The sequence below is a fragment of the Bos grunniens genome, chromosome 18, assembly GCF_055505025.1.
Source record: "Bos grunniens cultivar Pamir isolate PY7600 chromosome 18, Bosgru_T2T1.0, whole genome shotgun sequence".
NCBI lineage: Eukaryota > Metazoa > Chordata > Mammalia > Artiodactyla > Bovidae > Bos > Bos grunniens.
Window position 1 is genome coordinate 44,361,486 of NC_141182.1, and position 18,571 is coordinate 44,380,056.

Genomic DNA, 18,571 nt, shown 5'->3' on the forward strand with positions numbered 1-18,571 from the left:
GGCTCCGGGGGAGGCGGGTGTACTCGCCCGGCTAAAGGAAGGGAAACGGCGCATTTTTGTCGCCGAGCGCGGCAGGCGCGGGCGCGCGGAGCTAATTGCGACTCTAATCCTCTGCCCCGCGGCACAGCCGAGCCCCGAGCCAGGAGTCGCCGCGCGCTCCCGCTCGCGCTCGCCGCGCTGGGTTAATTTTGAGCCGGATCGCTGCCCTTTGCGTCCGGGCTCGGCCGAGACGGGGCGCGGGCTACAGGCTAAGGTGGGGGGCTGGTTTTCTCGCCAGCAGTCGGAGAAGGCCGCTGGAGAAAAGAGGAGGGAGGAAAGGAGGTGGGAGCGGCGGGAGGGCAGCCGGAGAGCGGCGCGAAGAGGAGGCGGCGGCGGCGGCCGCGAGGAGGGGAGGAGGCGAGGGGAGGGCGGGGAGGGGAGGCCCCGGCGCGCCGCGCCGCGAGGGGCCGCGCGAAGCGGGGGCCGGGGCGGGAGGGGTGGGTGGGGGGAGGGTTGGGGGCGAGAGAGAAAGTAACTCCAGGACGAGACCGGAGCGACCCGCGCAGCGAGCACAGGCTGCGAGGCTGAGCCCGGCTCCCAAGACCGGCGGCTGCGGGGGGCGGGGGCTGCACCCGAGCCCGATCCGCCGCTCCGGCTCCGAGGTAAGCACCGCGCGGGCGGCCACCACTCAGCGACGCGCACCCCAGTCCCCGAAGTGGCTGCAATACCCGGAAAGTCGCCCGGCCGGGATTCGGACCTGGGCGGGGGCGGCTGCTTTGTCCGGGTGCAGGGCGGCGGGGGCTGACGGCGAGGGGGCACCCAGCACAAAGGCCTGGCGCGGGAGTGGGGGATTGCCCACGTGGGCCGGCCCTCGCCCCGGGTGGACCCTCCCCTCACTGGCGGTCAGCGAGCTTCCTGCCGCGCGGGGTGGGGTGGCGTGGGGTGGGGGTTTCCTCAGGTCCCGGCACTCGGGCCTCGGTGCAGGGCCGAACGCCCTGCAGGGCCAGCGAGTTTCCGAGGTCAAAACCCGGCTCACGCAGCCTGGGCTTCAGGCTGACTGGGCCCGGCTTGGTGTCCAAATCAGAGCGAGGAAAAGTCTCCAACGGGACGGACGTGCGTCCCGTGACGCCCACCCGCGAGTCCGAGACAGAGCGGGAGGGGCTGGCGCGCTGGTGGTCGTTCCAAGCGCTCGGGGTCTGGAGCCCCCAGGCGGGCCGCGCGGAGACGCGATCGCCGCGTCCGGATCCCTGTTGCCCGGCGGTAGCCCCTGACCTGGACGCGGGCACCGCTCACACTCGCAAATGCCTCCCTCCTCCCCCGTAGCTGGAGCGCGTTTCCGTCCTCCCGTTGCCCCCACCCCCGACTGCAAAAAGATAAGCTTCAAGTTTTCACTCCGTGTCTCAAATGTGCATGGAGGAATTTAACTGCACGAGTGAATAACAGCATTAGTTTCAATTAATTTTTTTTTTAAACCCTGGCAACAATAAACTTTGAGAACAAAAGCGCTTTTACGTCCTTAATTAGGCGAGCTTCCCATCTGTGGTCTCTAAGTGTCTGCCTCTTGATTTAACTTCGTCTTCCGCCCCGCCCCTGCCGCACACCCTCCCGGTCCTGCCAGGCGGTTTGGGTTCCGCGGCCACCCCAGCCCCGCGGCGCCGCGGGCCTGGGCCCAGCCGGCTCCGGCCGCCCCGAAGTTCACACCGGCCGGCGGGCTACGCGGCAAGGCAGGCGCGCGCCAGGTGGCCCGCCTGCCTCCCTTCTGGCCCACCTCCTGGACAACTCGGCAGGCCCCCGGCTCTCTGGCCCCGGGGCTGGCGCCCTGGGCGCAGAGCTGAAGAGAGTTCTCCAGGCGCCTTCTGTTTACCTTTTATGGTTAAAATAACAGCTTAGCAAAGAAGCGACTTCACGAAGAAGCGATTTAGTGAAATCGTCTCAAGCTGCCGCAGCTCAGCCAGTTTAATCACCCCCAGAGAGCTGAACAACTGCGAGCACAATGGGACACAAAATCATTTTGTGTGTAAATGAGCGTGGCATTCTGCTCGCTTCCCTCTGCTCTGGCGGGCGGGGCTTGGCAGCGGGCGGGCGTGGGACCCGGGGCTCCCGCCTCAGTTCGGAGAAACGGGTCAATACCAGCCAGTTTGGAAACCCGCGGGCCGGGCCGTGGAGCCCGGTACCGCCGAGGCCCCTGCAACAGGCGGTCTTGGCCGACGTCGGGAGGGCCGTGCCGCGCGGGGGATGGGTCGTGGGTTTGATGCGGGTGCTGGCAGAATGAACTTGTGTCTCTTCCTGCACCTACTTTGTGCTTCTGACCTCAGCAGTGGTGTCGGGGAAAGGGTCCTTGTCCAGCACAGATGCGTTTGTCGGAGGGAGCAGTGGAGGTTCGCGTCAAGGCGTACAGCCTGGGGCTTCCAATGGTGAGTGTCTGGTTTGCCGTGAACATCAGGTTGTGCTTGCGATGGAAAAGAGGCTGGGTGAGAACAGGATGGAGCAGCTTTTTGATGGGTACTTGGTGTGAAATGTCACTTCCGAGCAGCGTCCTGGTAGTAGGGCAAAGTCCGCTTTGATAGAATTTCCATTGGAATTCCTTCCAGCAGTTTATACTCAGTGCGGCTTTCCTTCTGACTCCTCCCCCCAGCAGAGCCTCCCAGGGCAGGAGAACCCATTCCTGAGATGTGTTTTGGTTTCTCAGAACTTGAGATAAGTGACCTGGTTTTCTTTCTTGAAACTTGAGGGAACTCAGGAATGCCAAAAGCAGCCGACCCTGGATGGCTGTAAGTTAAACATCACTGTCTGCTAATGGCAACCCCCACCCCCGTTTCCTGTCAGAGAACTTGCCAGCACACGGAGGGCAGAACAAATCCTAGGAGAATGACCTGACTGAAATTTGCAGGCTTTGATTCTCATTCGACCTTGGTCCATGTATGAAAACTGGATGTTGAATTTCAAGGCACAAAGTCAATCCTTGAGGGAGGGTGGGGTTAAACCTGCAAGAGATAAGTACAGCTTTAGGTGTGGGGAAGCCAGTGGGGGGAGGGGAGAGGGTGATATTCCCTGTGTCCACCTTCCCCAGCCCCAGGTCAGTGGAAGGGTCTGCTTAAAACTGCTCTTCTCCAACCCTCCTACGTAGGGTCTGCAGAATGTCTTCAGGCAGCTTCTGGAGACTGTGGGACAATTTCAGGTGGCCGGGACACAGAGGAGAGTCGCTGAGTGACCATAGGGAGAAGCAGGAGGGTTCATTAGCTGAGCTGCTGTCTCCTTCTGGCCATCTCTGTAATGCCTTGGGGCTTGATCCCGAGGGGATCTGGAATATATTAGGCACAGACAAGACCTTTCTGGGGGCCTGGGGAGAAGCTGCAGAGGTGCAGGCTGGGCAAACAAAGACAAGTTTTCCTCTCTAAGGAGCCACAGAGGGAGCGGCGGCTTCCTTGGTGACTTTCGCTCTTCCCTGGCTCCTGCTGGAAGAGGCTTCTCTGGGTCCAGCCAGTCTCAGGCTGCATGTTAACACTGCAGAGACCGTATTTAAAGCGGTTGTGGGGCTCTCCAGCCCCTGGAGGGTGGGGGATCCTCTCCGAGCTGTGGTTCCCAGGGTGCTCTCTGAAGCAAGAGGAGACACGCTTGGTAATGTGGCTCGAAACCAAAATACCAAGCAAATCGGATTTGTTCTGAAACATTTTGGGGGCAATAATGGTGAGCATATGTTTCAGTACTGTCATTAGCTGAATTAGCAGACATGGAGCTGCCCTGAGAACACGTGTGTGAGTGAATGTGTGTGCATGCATGTGTGTATAACTAATCTCCGATGGCCCAGAGGCTTGCCTTGGGGTGTGGGGTCAGGCTAGTTGCCATCTCTGTGGTAGGGCATGGGGTCTTGGGAAGCATGTTCAGAGAGGACAATTATAAGCGTCTTTGACTGGGAGACACGGCACCCAAGACCATTGAGGAGTAAGTCGTGTTTGGTTTTGTCGGTGCTCCCCACAGATGTTCTGGGCAGCGATGGAAGCCTAGATGCCTCACCGCAAGGAGCGGCCGAGCGGGTCCTCGCTTCACGCCCACGGCAGCACCGGCACGGCGGTGAGAGCTGGCAGGGTGGGCTGGGTCAGGGGCTGGTGGCCCCCTTTATGCCCTCTTCCTGAGCACCTGCTCACTGGCTGTCCTTCCTTGCAGCCATAGCCGTGGTGCTCAAGAGATGGCTGTTGACTGGCTGTACGATTATGTATTTTCTCGAAACAAAAATGCTCTTAATTTGATGTGAAATTTACTACATGTATAAAACTCAACGCCTTAGGTGCTGAGGAAGTCACTAATTTAGAGGTGTCTCGTTACTGAGACAAACTTGCAAAAACCCCTGAATCCCAATTCACAAATTGGTGATTCGTTTGTCAGGGGATATTTCACATCTAACACATAAGCCTGCGACCTTTAATTAGAATTTTGCAGTTTGTTTTATGCCCCTGGAGGCTGACACCTTGAAAAAAATTTTTTTTCTTGATATCTTATTGCTAATAAGCATCTTTCTTTTTTTTGCCCCTCTGGTACTTTGAAGAAAATGATGCAAATACACTTAATTACAGTGGTGGCCATAATTTGTCAGGCGAATATGTGATCAGGCACAAGCAGAAGTGATCTGATTAGATCTGTGATCACATTGGCAATCAAGGGAGTGCCTAGCTCCGTCGTGGAGAAACCCTTGTTGTGCCCCTTGTTTCCATCTCCAGGAGGGAGGAAGCATGTCTCGGTTGTCTCTTACCCGGTCGCCTGTGTCTCCCCTGGCCGCCCAGGGGATCCCGCTGCCAGCCCAGCTCACGAAGTCCAATGCGCCTGTGCACATCGACGTGGGCGGCCACATGTACACCAGCAGCCTGGCCACGCTCACCAAGTACCCAGACTCCAGGTAAGAGCCGAGCCCCTCACAGCACCAGGGCGTGTGGTGGCCATAGGAGACATATGAAGCCTGCTGCCAGCCGACACACGGGGCTCCCCAGGGTCCCCCTGCTCCCAGCCCCGCCTGCCCATGGCTGCCCAGCACAGGGACTTGTGGCCCTGAGCTGGTGGTACTGGTGGAGCTCCTGACCCACTGGCAGAGGCCACTTTTCAGAGCCAGCCCCACCCGAAGCTGGCCAGCAGCTGGCTGGAGAACCTCATGATCCTTCAGGTTCCTCTTGTGTGTGACTCACACCTGGCCTGTGCAGGAGACTGGTTCTGAGCCATGCAGTGTACTTCTTGGGATCATCTGGGGGAGAAGTAGTTCATCCTATTTCCAAGTCTTAACGACTAGGATAGTGCATAAGTTCAAGGATGGGGGTGGGGGGCAGCTGCGATTTGTCATCTTTGTTTGAGTGGCTACTGCTGGACCCTCAGGGCTAGCAGCAGGCTCCTTTGGAGTTGGGAGGGGGTGGGTGGCAGTGACTGGCTAAGAATTCCAGGATGTCCGGGGATATCCACAGCTATGGACAAGCATGAGCCACATAGCACCATCAGCAGATGAAGGATCTCTGACCAAGGAGCTTTACCCTCTGCCTGGCTCCCTGGTGCCCCTGATTCCTGAGCCTGTGGGGGCTCCAGGCACTGCCCTGCTCTTGCCTGTCGGGCATTTCTCTCCTAGGTTTCTCCGTTGGCATGTAACAGCAGGGCTGACTGGAGGTGGGATGGGTCTCTGAGCAGCTCCGGGAGGTGATGCTGCATGCTGCTGGCTGAGCCCGGGACCGCCTGTTCTGGGTACCGAAAGGTGGCCACCGCCAAGGCCTGGCAGCGGGAGGGCCACGCCTGCGGACATCACCTCTGTTTTAGACATTTAAAATAAAAAGAGGAGTTAATTAATCCCCCAGATGCCGAGGGATGTCTCTGGGAAGCTTTCTGATCTAGCCGCCTTGTCGCTCGTGTGGTTGCTTATGGAGGAAGGATTTGTAGTGTGTGGAGGTGGCTGCATAGAGAGCGCATTGGAGGCCAAGGGGGTGCCCTGGAGGAGGGACTGCTGGAGGCCAATGCAGCGTCTGGTTCAGAATAGGAGTGTGGGGTGCAGGTGTGGTTGGAGCTCTCCCCCTCCGCAGACAGAGGCTAGGCCTGGGGCACTTGTGACCTGGGGACCTTGGGGGGCAGCAGCCAGGAGGCCACGTCGGCTATGTTGGCCTGGCGCTAACTTGCCAGAGTCTGACACTAACCGGCAGGGCCCTGTCTAGGATGGGAGATGGATTCTGCTTATTTCATTTCAATTTTGCCTTCTGCGGCATTCACGCGTTGTTTGAGATAGATCATCCCTTAATCAGCTGACATTTGCGAGTGACATTCATAAAACCCTTGCCCACCACCTCTCTGAAAAGTGTTTCTGGAAATCAGACACTTGCCTTTCTGGAGTAATCACAGCCCAGGCCTGGAAGGACCAGCCTCCTCATTCTGCCTCCAGGCTGCTGCCTAGAGCTTGGCAGGCGGGGTGGTCCTCCCCTCCTAGCTGTCCAAACTGGCCCCCCCCCCGCCCCGCCACCCCACATCCTGCTTTGGGGCAGGCCCCCTGGCCAGACTGCCTCAGTGGTCCCATGACCTGTGGGACCCTCGGGCCACCAGGATGGGCCCAGAGGGGGTGGCAGTCTGCATTTTTCCCCAGGGCTGAACCTCAGGATAAATCTGCTGTTCTGCCTGGATAGCTCTGCCTGGCCTGGCCCGCAGGAGAGGTGCTCCTGAGACGGAAGCTCTGGCCTAGAGGTCATGGAGGTGGAATGACTTGTAGGACAGTCAGGACAGTGGGTCAGGCCAGGCCTGACATGTGCATTGGGCAGCTGTGCTGGCTGGAGCCCTTCAGATGTCTCTCTTCCTTCTTTGAGTGAATGTTAAAATTAAAACAAAACAGTTTTTCAGTAATTCTGGAAAAAATGATCAGTGGCTCACCCAGGGTCACTGAGGTATAAGTCACCTGGAAATAGAGGATTGTGTTAAGGTCACCGGGGGAGGGGGCTTGTTCTGGATGTCAAGTCCCACCCTGGGCAATGCTGTGAGATAAGGGGGCTTGTGCCTTCACCCCTTCGGACCCTGTGCCCACAGAGCTAGGCCTGGGCTGTCGTTCTTGGTTGGTCAGGGCGGCTCCATAGCAGGGAGCCCCCATGGGTGCTAGTCAGCCCAGGATGGCCAAAGGTCCTCGCCCGGAACCCGCCCAGCCCAGCTGCCCAGGACTGGGAGTGGACTCCTGTGTCTGCCTCACGCTTGCTGGACATCACTTAGCTCCTGCATCTCAGCCCCTTGCTGGTGTCCATCCTGGCTGTGGGAGGCCACCAAGGTCCAGGAACCTAGGAAGTAAACCTAGGTGTAACCACTGAAACATCCAGGAAATTAGAGCCAAAACTTAAAAAAAAGAAAGAAGAGAAAAGAAGGTGACCCCTATCAGCTGGGGTCAGAACTGGCCAGCTTATTCCTTATACACCGTCTGAAGTCAGTACCCCAAACTTACAGCCTCCCTTGGAGGGTGGCCCGGGGTAGGAACAGGCTCTCTAAGACCTCACAAGGGTCAGTGGGTGCCTTTGAGGTGACTGCCCTAACCTTCCCTCAGGCTGCACACCTCTCTGATAGTTTCAGACCCTGAGGGCACGAGAGGCCTTAGGCTGGGAAGAGACGCTGAACCATGGAAAGACCTAGAACCAGCCAGTCCCAAGATAAGACAGACTGAGAGCCTTCTAGCCTTGGACCCTTAAGACGACCTAGAACCCAGGCAGCCCTGGAATGTGGTGGACCAGGAGTCCCCTAGACCACCAGGATGGTCTGAGGGGTTTGCAACACAAAGGGCCTGGAAATATTGCTTGTTGCACAGAACGCTTGAGCTCAACCAGGAAGCCTGGAGAAAGTTCCGTGGGGAGGCTGACCTATAGACGTGGCTCTTCCATCTTCCTGCCGGTGCCACATGGGGTCCTTCTGCGGTCTGCTGAAGACTGCCCGTGGTGCCTGACAGCCTCACTCCGTCCTGTCTGTCCAGGCATGCTAGGTGGCCTTCATTCTGACATCTGGATGCCCGTGCTCTGCTGAGGTTAGGTCTGGGGAATTTAACGCCTAGAATAGGCATGGAGCCCGCAGAGCTTGCCAGCAGGGGAGGGTACCCCATTGTCATTGTTACCAGGCCTAGGGAGGTCAAGAGGGCTCCATGGCTTTCGGAACTCTGAGATGAGTTGTATCTGGGTGACCGCAGCCCTGGTTTCACAGACTCAGGCTGCTCCACACCTCTCCATGGGTTCTGACCCGCTCACACTCATCTATGAGGCAGCTTTGACTTATATACAGCCCTACTGGGCCATGTCCCCAGAGTGAAAAGGGGTTAGTCACTCAACCTCCTGGCTGATGAGTGTGCCAGGCCAGCAGAGCAGACACTGTTGGTGGGAGGCCTCTAGAGAGGCTGTGGGTGCTGTGACCCCTCAGCTTCTACCCAGCTCATTGCCCTGGGTGGCAGGGGTGAGACAGCCTGAGAGCGGTGACTTGGAGCGGAGGGTGGGATGGGCTGCCGAGGGGGACGGGAACTTTCCTGGAGGTCCTTGCCGCTGCAGGTAGAGACTGAGGGGGCTGAGCCTTGAATTGTACAGACTGAGCTGGGAGGCCTGGGGCCAGGATCCAGCCACCCTTCTCCCAGGCTATGCTGAGTCCATCTGGGGGCGTGTGTGTGGCCTGCCTGCCGAGGTGGTGTCCCTGGGGAAACCCTGCCAACCTCCCTCCTATTCCCGAGTCAAGCTCTTGATGTCCCCCACCCCTCTTCAGGGGATCCTAACCCTCCCCACTGGGGAGGTCTGCAGGGGACGTGAGCCAAACCAGAGCCTGCCGCCCTGGGCAGTGGGGAGGCCTGGTTCCTCCGCCCGGAAGTGGAGGGGGCCAGGCGTCGGGGCTCCCCAAGAGCGTCCTTCAGGTCCTATGCTTCCGTCAGAACCAGCACCCTTCAGAGGATGGGGTGCTGGGAGCTGCCTCCCTCCCAGTCCCCCCCTCACTGGTGTGCACACCCTGTGGCAGGTGTCACATGCTGTAGTAGGTGTGCACACACTGGACTGTGGGTGTCTGTACCCTGTGACTGCACCCACATGTGCCGTCCCTCTGGTCTGCCCTGAGCCAAAGCTGTGGGTGGATCATTTGTAAGTTTGTTGAGTGTGCCTAGCTGTCTCTCTGGTGGACTCATGTTGTTGGTGTGTCCCTCGCCAGGATGTGTCTGGTTCTGCCTGTGGTCGGTGTGCTCGAGGGCGGAGACCGTGTGACCCTGTGCCTGTTGCTGGGTGTGTTGTGTCCAATGCTTGTTCATGCAGGTTGGGTGAGGCGTGTGACCCAGGAGTGTCTTGGCTGGTTTACACGTCTTCACCAGGTGTGTGGCTGCGGGCTGGGGTATCTGATGGTTGGTGGGGGTTTTCTGGGCGGGTCTGTTGGGCAAGGGTTTGTGCGCATGGGACAAGGTGTCTGTCTCACTGTAGTTTTACAGGCCTGTCACCTGTGTCAGCGGACAGGGGTGTAGAGCTGGGTGTGACTCTCTCTGCCTATGGCTTGTGAGTGTAGATGGGGCGTTTGCATGTGCTAGTTGCCATGCTGGTGTCCTGGCTGCCACCGGTGTGTGCACACGTCCTTTTCAGGCCTGGGGTAGTCCCAGAATCACTCATGTAATGCCTCTCACCCATCCAGCAGGGTGGGCTCTAAGGAGTGGGGGGCGGGGCAGTAGACCAGCCCTTCCATCCCGCATCCCACCTTCCATCTCTCCCAGAATAAGCCGCCTCTTCAATGGCACCGAGCCCATTGTCCTGGACAGTTTGAAGCAACACTATTTCATCGACCGGGATGGGGAGATTTTCCGCTATGTTTTGAGCTTCCTGCGGACATCCAAACTGCTGCTTCCTGATGACTTCAAGGTAAGTCCGCAGCCTGCGGCTCCCCGGCACAGCCTGTGCGGTGGCATTACACAGGGGACGCTGTGACTTAATAAGCGGACCCATGGTTGTCATGGCAACCATAAAAACTTAAACGATGGAGCCGAGGGCTAAATCAGTTTTTCTAAACTAATTTTGTTTTCTCACATTTTTAGCTTATTTATCAGGGTGTAACAACAATTAAGCAGCGACAGCAAGCGCTTACCCCAGTTGTATGCTGAAGGACCGTCTTGTGCTGGAGTTACAGGAGTTAGAGGTTCCCAAAGCTGGTCCTTGTCGGCACTTGGCAGAGGGAACACCCTGATCCACACCAAAAAGAACTTTAAACAAAAGTTCTCACCCCCCGGTCCTGGGATGAGCCTGTCTGCCGCAGCCAACCTGGTTCTGAGAGTCCTGCCTCCAGGGTTGGACTCCTCTGTGGCTCAGGGATCCCAGAGGCAGGAAATCCAGGCTGGGGCTACCCCAGCTCCAACCAGCAAATGTCCTTCCTTCTGGCACCCAGAGGACCCAACGATGCCAGCAACTGAACTCAGGCTAAAAATGCAGTGGGGAGAGGCAGACATAGGTCCTGTGCTCACAGTGGTTATAGTTTATGGGATGATAGATGTTGAACAGAAAACCACTTAAATTCCACAGGGGCAGAGAAACAGGAAGTACGGTGAGAGGGAACCACAGGGAAGCTGGCCTGGGTGGGTTTGGAGGGAAGGGTGTTTCTCTGGGTGATGATGGAGAAACAGAGGCAGAAGGGTATGAGGGTCTTGGGGGTGAGGAGCAGCGAGGGTAGGGAGCTAGATAGGTGGCAGCCTGGGGCTGTGTGAACTGGGAGGGGAAGAGCAGGAAGAGGCTGCAGACTGTGTCCGGTCCTCGGTCCTTGCACTCTGGGTGTTTTGCCCTGAATGCAGAGGGAGGGTGAGTAGGGGCAGGACCCTCAGATCTGTTGTGTGAAGGATGTGGAGGGAGCAGGAAGGTGGAGGCAGCGAAGGTGGAACAAAGTGGTCGATTAGATTCACATTTGGGAAAAAGATGCAAAAGCCACAGTGTGGATAGCGGGGGTCAGGGGGCTTGGGGATTCCCCTGACCTGAAGCTTGAGCCCTGAGTGGATGTGTGGAGGCCCAGGGTAGAACAGGCTGAAGCATTCCACGCCTATTTGGAAGAACTGGTGGGGCGTCTGGGGGAGGTATTCTGGGCTTTGAGGAAGGATGTGGGGGTTGCTGGTTTGCAGATATCATTTAAAACCTCTAGTGGATGAGAACTGGGGCCCGGCATGAAGCTGTGATGAACTCTTGTGGTTCTTGACAGGATAGGCTCTTGACTGATGGCAGGCCTGGGGTGACTCTGAAGGCTAGGGTCAGTCAGCAGGCAGAGGGACTTAGGGCCAGCGGTGTGGGCCCAGCTTTGGGGATTGGGCTTCCTTGCCTGCCCCCAGGGCTCCTCAGGCTCACCAGCGGGACTTGAGCCGAGTGGTCTGGTCATGGGTCATCAGCTGCTCAGGGCTAGGGTGGGTGTGGGTGGACATGTGTTTGAGGGGGCAGGGGACCAATGTCAGGGCCTTGAGGGGAGGTCAGTGTGAGCCCGCCAGCCCGGGGTTGAGCTGCTGGTGAGAGGTGGGGCCCCACCCCAGACACCTCCTCACACTGCTGGCGAAGGCAGGGAGCAACCTTGCTGACCTTTAAGCTTCACCCACTCTTTGAGCTGCGTGATAACATCCATTTTATAGATGAGGAAACTAAGGCTCAGAAAAGGTCTGGTAGATGCTGCTGCTGCTGAAAATCCAACCCAGGCAGGTCCCTTTCTCCTCCCTGTAGGACAGTGAGCATCTCCAGGGAGGGAGGCCGGGGCTGCCTTGTGCCCACCCCAGCCTGTCCTCTCAGGGAAGGCAGCGGGTCCCCAACCATCCACACAGCCTCAGGCTCCTCTAGTCTAGCCTCCAGGTCTTTCTAGAAACTTCTCTCTGCTTCGGGGGAGGGGGATAAAGCTGCTCCCGTGGCTTTGGGGCCCGATGGAAGGGCTTATGGGGTCTGGGACAGGTGCACACCAGCCACTGCCACTGGGCGGAGGCCAGAGATTTTGGGGGGCACACTCACCGGAGCCTCACTTTCCCCATCTGTACAATGGGGACAACCATCCCAGCCCACATTGTGCTGGGGGTGGGGATGGGGGCACAATTCCCCTGGACTTTGAGCGGGAGTGGGGCGCGGAGCTCCGGAGCCCGAAGGGCGGACCCCCACCGCCCCCACCGTATGCACATGCCTGCAGGACTTCAGCCTGCTGTACGAGGAGGCGCGCTATTACCAGCTACAGCCCATGGTGCGCGAGCTGGAGCGCTGGCAGCAGGAGCAGGAGCAGCGGCGCCGCAGCCGGGCCTGCGACTGCCTGGTGGTGCGGGTCACGCCGGACCTGGGCGAGCGGATCGCGCTCAGCGGCGAGAAGGCCCTCATCGAGGAGGTCTTCCCCGAGACCGGGGACGTCATGTGCAACTCGGTCAACGCTGGTTGGAACCAGGACCCCACGCACGTCATCCGCTTCCCGCTCAACGGCTACTGCCGGCTCAACTCGGTGCAGGTGAGGGCCGGACTGCCCCTGCCTCCTCCCCCACTGCCTCCCTGAAGCCCTGGGGCAGCGGCAGAGGGAGATTGGTGTGGGGGGGAGGCCGGGTCCCTGGGATGGCGAGGCCCTCCGTGCCATCTTACAGAAAAGGCAACAATGTGTCGATGCATAATTTATGTCCCGCTCATAATTAAATGATGGCGCCTGGGGGATGGACTTAAAAAAATTGATCTGTGCTTTTTTTTTTTTTCCAAAAGGATGTTCTATAAAAATGGCCTAGAGTATTTTCAACAAAGTGTGCTTCATTTGACACCCAGAGTCTGACTTTGGCTTCAAATTAAACCCAGGCAGTAGGAGCAGCAGGTCAGAGGCTGAGAGTGGGGGCGGTTTGGAGCCCCCTTCCTCATCATGCTGACCTGGGGCCACCAGCACCCACGGCACAGCTTCCCAGAGCATTTCTAGACTGGTTTTCCCCACATGGGTCTAAGAGTTGGAGAGCCCCAGATGGAGTGGGGGCCTATTTTCCGCAGGCTCTTCCAGACCCAAGAGCAGACTCCTGCTTCAGGCTTGGTTGGGGCAGAGCGCACTTGGTAGGGAAAACTGTAGGCTGTCCTTCAGAACTTGCTAGTTAGTTGCAGGACACGGGTGTCAGACACAGTGACTGAGCCTCCCTCTCACAGAGGCACAAACCCATGTGGACATGGAGACCTGCAGAGATGGGAGAGAACTCCTCTCCACCGCGAGCTCCCTTGAGCTGATCAGGCCCCAGGCCTCAAACCATCTGGGATTCCCAGCTCAGGGAAGCAGGTGGCTGCCCCGAGGCCAGGGGCCGGGTCTCTGTTGCTGGGGCCTCAGTGGGGGAGGGGGACCCAGGACCATGTGTCTGGGAGAGAGGGGCCCAGTCAAGGTTGTGGACCCCTGAGGGCAGTGGGATGGCACCCATCCAGGTTTTATCTCTTAAGGGGCCCTGGCCCTTCTGTGGCTGCCCGGCTGGTGTCTGTGCCCAGACCCCTGTCAGGAGAAGGGGTCTGGCAAGTGCCCACCTGCCCACCAGGCCCCGGGGGGCAGATTGTTGCGGCTGGGCTTTGCTGACCCCTGTTTCTTCCCTGGCAGGTCCTGGAGAGGCTCTTCCAGAGGGGTTTCAGCGTGGCTGCATCCTGCGGGGGGGGCGTGGACTCCTCCCAGTTCAGCGAGTATGTGCTTTGCCGGGAGGAGCGGCGACCACAGCCCACCCCCACTGCCGTCCGAATAAAGCAGGAGCCCCTGGACTAGGCCCTGCCTCAGTGTCCACCTGAGGCCCCTTGGCCCTAGGGACACCCCCAGGGACCTGGAAACAGTGCTGGGGAGTTCTGCCTACGCCTGCTTAGCAGTGGGCATGAGACTGAGGGTGGGGCCGGAGGGTCCAGAGCCCGCCTGGGGAGCCCCAAGGCCCAGGGCATCATAACAGAATGTGGGATGCTGGAGGCATGCCCACCAGAGGACCATGGATGTGACCCAAAGATGCCGAGGGGGGAACTCCGCCACCAGTCATCTGGGCCCCTGGGCTCCCAGCCTGGTACAGCACCCTGGAGGCTCTGTATGTGCAGAGGCAGGGTCAGCAGAGGCCTCCCCGGTCCACTCCAGAGGAGCTGTCCGTCTTTCTCCATGCGGCAGACTCCAGTGGGTCTCTTGCGTCAGAGATGGCTTATTTTTCTACAGTATTTAAGACGGAAGTAACTGTCAGTGCACAAGTCAGAGAGGCCGACAAGGACCCCTGCTTCTTTATCTGGTGCTCAGCTCAGTGGGACACGGCAGCACGTCTGTGTGGGGGCGGTGGAAGAGCTGCGGGACCCTCTGCCCGGGTTCCTGCAGAACAGGACTTGGAGACTCCTGGTCCCTGCTCTAGGGACAGAGGGCAGGCATGGCAGTGCCATCGGGGCTGAAACACGGCCCCACGGGGTGGGGCTGCTGGGAGGAGGGTGGTATGGGCATGGGGGAGGGACCACTCTGGGACCATTCGAGACCCTGTCTTTGCTGCCGCTTGGGGCACAGGCCACTCTTGAGCGTCACTTGACCTACTCATGCCCGGGGGCTTTGGTTTCTATCTGTGTGCACCCTCATGGGCTCTGAGAGGAGTCACTCCCCGTCGGGATCAGCACCGGGGCCACGCTGCATCCTTACCTCAGGAATGGGCCCCATGGTGGAGGAGCCCATCTGTCAGCAGCATCCTCTGGGTCCCCAGCTCAGGAAGCCGTCCTCCACTCTGATTTTCCCACACTCACCTGCATACTGAATTTTTAAACTATGGTTACACTAGTCTGCCAGTAAGACCTGGACACAGTCAGACCTTGGGTTCTTGGCCCCAGATTCCAACGAGGACTGGAATCCTGCTGGAGTCCTCGCAGACCTGCTGCCTCCCAGATGACAGGCCCAAAGATGGATACCCCCTGTCTTGTCACACTTCCCCTCCCCAGATGGCTCTTCCCCAGGGGGTGGAGAAACTGCAGAGAACTGCTGGGCGGGTGGGGCGTCCCGGCCGGCCCCACCCCTTGTACGATGCCTGTAGACTTGTATATGATTCCTTTAATATTGTAAAGATGCTGATGTACAATTGTCGTGTGTTTGTGTAAACACATTATGTTCCTAGTTCATGCCATAAATGATGCTATAAAGCGAAAGACTGAGGCTCCGTCCTGTGCCGAAGCGGGAAACCAGATTCCAGCATTCCGTGCCCAGCAGGGAGGTTTGAGGATGAGATTCCTTGGGTTCCAGGGAGGAAAAACCAGCGGTGGTAGTTGGGGGAGGGGCAGGGACAAGGGTCCCGAGCTGGCTGTTATTTATTGCTTTGGGGTGTTTCCTCACGGCTGTACCTTGTCCCCTCTGGGCAGCACAGTTTCTGAATTCTGATTCACAGCCCCTAACCAGATACAAGCTGGGGGAAGGCAGACCAAAGGTGTCCGGGGGAGCTTTTGAACCCAGTTTTCAGCGTTTGTGATTTTTCCCTCTGGTTTTTTTGGTTGAGGGTTGACGTCCTCTTTGGAGCACCACAGAGCGGTAGGAGAAGGTGGCAGTCCCTGGCCCAGGTCAGCCTGGGGACATGCAGCCGGCGAAAGCATGGGGAGCTGCAGGTCCCCCTAGGTCGGGGGGTTGCAGGGGGAGGAGTTGGAACGTATTCACAAGACGTCCACTTTTAATGAGCCCGTTTGTATTTTCCCTCAAAGTTCTTATGTTCTAACTAAGCAAGGACCTTTTCCCCTGCTGCTAGGGGCCACCAACCTCGTACTGCCTGGAGGGCATGCACAGCCACTCCTCCAAGGCCACAAAGCTGTTGCCATCCCACCATAGAGTGAATTTGCTGGACAGATTTGCCAGCCTTCTTTGCTCAGCAACATGCCTACAGTTGGCACATGGGCATTTTGGCTTCTGAGGTTCACATCTGAGAGGAGGAAGAAGTGTTGTGTTTATTAGAAAGGAAGTCTGGTGAAAACAGCTCAGTGGCGCGTGCGTTTATGGATTTTTCTGGCATGATAGCCAGCATAGTTGCCCATTGGTGGAGATCCCCTAACATTTTCAAGCAAACCATCTTTGATTAAACCATTGTGCTAAAAAAATAAATAAAAAGAGTAACTACCTTACCGAATGTTACTCTTAATTATTTCCTTACTAATTAAGTCAAACCAGGAAGTTTGATTTTATATAATCTAGGGAATTTCTAAATTTGTAGAGAAATACTGTGTTCCCAAAGAAATGCTAAAATTCTAAGAAAGTCCCCATAAACAATAAGTAAAAACATTTTTATACTTCCTGGAATGAATACACTAGATTGTAAGTCATCTCTTGATCACAAACCAGCAGTATAAATGTTACTTCTGCTCTTCATAAATTATTCTTGATTATAAGCAACTGGACAGATGACTGTGCCAACACTTCCCTGTTTCCCACCAGACCTCTCTGCCTGTGCAGGAGAGAATTTGTCAAAGCCACAGCAGGAGATGTTGGCCACTGCCTGATCAATGGGGCTCAAAACCAGGTCACAACACTATTATCTTAAAAAAATTTTTTTTTCCCGAAGCTCCCACTTGACTGTGTTCCATAGAATAAATAAAGGATATTTTATAAATTATACACCTAGCTGTAGCGCTTTGTTTCTGATCCACCGAGGCAGCCACAAAAAGGTACTCTGGTGTGGATTACTCTGGAGCCACTGCCCCCACACTTGTGACTTGGCTTGACCACTGAATAAGGACCTTGAGTAGCCCTAGTCCCACATACTGAGCCTTCTTGGTCTAGGTAAAGAGTTGCTGTGGAGAGTTGGGCCCTTTTACACTGTATTCATTTTGCTCATGAGTATATGTCAACCAGGGGCTTCCCAGGTAGCCAGTGGTAAAGAATCCACAGTTTTGATGGGTTGGGAAGATCCCCTGGGAGGAGGAAATGACAACCCACGCCAGTGTTCTTGCCTGGAAAATCCCATAGACAGAGGAGCTTGGTGGGCAATAGTCCACAGGGTTGCAAAGAGTCAGACAGGAGTGAAGTGACTTAGCAAGCATATGTAAACCAGGGGCTTCCCAGGTGGCTCAGTGGTAAAGAATCCGCTTGCCAATGGATGAGATTCAGATTAGATCACTGGGTTAGGAAGGTCCCCTGGAGGAGGAAAGGGCAACCCACTCCAGTATTCCTGCCTGGAAAATCCCACGGACAGAGGAGCCTGGCAGGCTGCAGTTCATGGGGTCGCAAAAAGTCAGACACGACTGAGCAGGCATGCACGCACATATATAAACCAAACCAGCTGACAAACGGGTAGAGAAGCAAGGATGCGAGAAATGGCTCCTGACCAAGGGAAGACCAATTTAGCTGAGCCTAAATTAGAGCACAGGACTGGGGGCTACCCTGCTCCCCATCCAGGAGGCAGTCCTGCGATCTCTGGAGAATGCTGTCTGTTAAGATGGCCCCATCCCACTGGGCCCTTCTTACCCTCCTGACTCCCCAGACACAAGAGGTCAGCTGCAGTGGCCCTGGAGGACACAGTAGGACCCATAAGATCGGAGTTTCCCCTAAGGGGATGACAAAGTGGGACATACAAATGCAGGAGCTGCCAGAGAATCTTCAGTTTGAGGCAGAGCACTTGACTCAAGCCACTGGGCAGTTCTAGATCAAGCTGGAGGGCCAGCTGTTGGTCAGAGAGGACAGGTGCTGGCCTTGAGCCTGACATCTGGGTTGACAAGGGATGTTGTAAGAACTGTGATGTCACAGATTGATGGTCATCAGACCGAAGTTTGACTTCGGTTGACTTTAAGGTGGGTGGGCAGATGTTTTCAGCCACAAACTGACAGCCACATAATGCTGGCCTTGTCTCAGATGTGATGAGGATGTGGCTGGCCCCCTTTCTGCTCACCCACTCTCCACCCAAAGTGGGCAACTCCATGTAGAGAGAAGCCTTGCCCCACCTGGAGACAAAGGCTCACGGGTTAGCCTTTTGTGGACCGAGGTAAAGAAAAAGGAATGGATGGCAGCTAGGGGCAGCTTCCTGCCAGGGGTCAGGCTAGCAGTGAAATTCTCTCAGGAGCCACAGATTGACCCAGATGGAACCCAACCCCAGTGAGGTTCGAAGGTCAGAATAGGATCTCATAGCCCCCGCATCTGGCCCTGCCACACATCCTCTGTAAGTCCAGGGGCACTGCCCTGAGAGCTTTTAATGCAAGGAGAGCCCAGCCCCTGGGAAAACTCCCCAAACCTTACCCCCTGCTCCCCGGCTGATCTTGTTTGGGAACGCCAGATGGCAGCTCTCTGCTCCCAAGCCCCAGAATTGGAAAAACAAGGCACCTGAGTGATCCACAGGGAGCTCTTCAAACCTCAGAGGCTCAGGGAGAGTGGGAACCACTTCTGGGATGCGTATCCAGGCACTGCTGCTTGGAAGTAGTTGTTTATTCACAGGGAAGAAGCACTCTAGTTTCCAATCTCTCCCTCCCACCCCCAATGGAAGGTTGTCCTGGGACAGTATTTGTTCTATTTTGGGATCATGTAACTTTGACTTGAACAGTGGCCTAATGTGGCTGCAGTGGCTTTGGACCTCAGTCAGCAAACGGGTCCTCACTGCAAAGATCTTTATCTTCCTGGTCACCCGATGAGTGCCATTGACTGAGGGTCAGCATGTGCCAGTCACTGCAGGTGCTTGGAGAACAAGACAGCCCACAAGGCT

General features: G+C 56.9%; 1 protein-coding gene across 4 annotated transcripts; it reads left to right on the forward strand.

Moving 5' to 3' along the window:
* The first annotated feature begins 417 nt into the window (after positions 1 to 417).
* Positions 418 to 15,050, forward strand: KCTD15 (potassium channel tetramerization domain containing 15). 4 transcript variants are annotated; one of them, XM_086351767.1, is made up of 7 exons: positions 418 to 641; positions 2,298 to 2,393; positions 3,958 to 4,050; positions 4,695 to 4,870; positions 9,683 to 9,827; positions 12,103 to 12,408; positions 13,507 to 15,050. In XM_086351767.1, the coding sequence occupies exons 3-7, from the start codon at positions 3,985 to 3,987 to the stop codon at positions 13,663 to 13,665; spliced, it is 852 nt and encodes a 283-aa protein (XP_086207893.1). In that variant the 5' UTR covers positions 418 to 641; positions 2,298 to 2,393; positions 3,958 to 3,984; the 3' UTR covers positions 13,666 to 15,050. The 4 variants fall into 4 exon arrangements, with proteins under 4 accessions (XP_086207893.1, XP_086207892.1, XP_086207895.1 ...); XM_086351766.1 differs by having other exon boundaries at positions 419 to 641; positions 2,295 to 2,393; XM_086351769.1 differs by lacking the exon at positions 418 to 641 and adding an exon at positions 1,575 to 1,992.
* Positions 15,051 to 18,571: the final 3,521 nt, after the last annotated feature.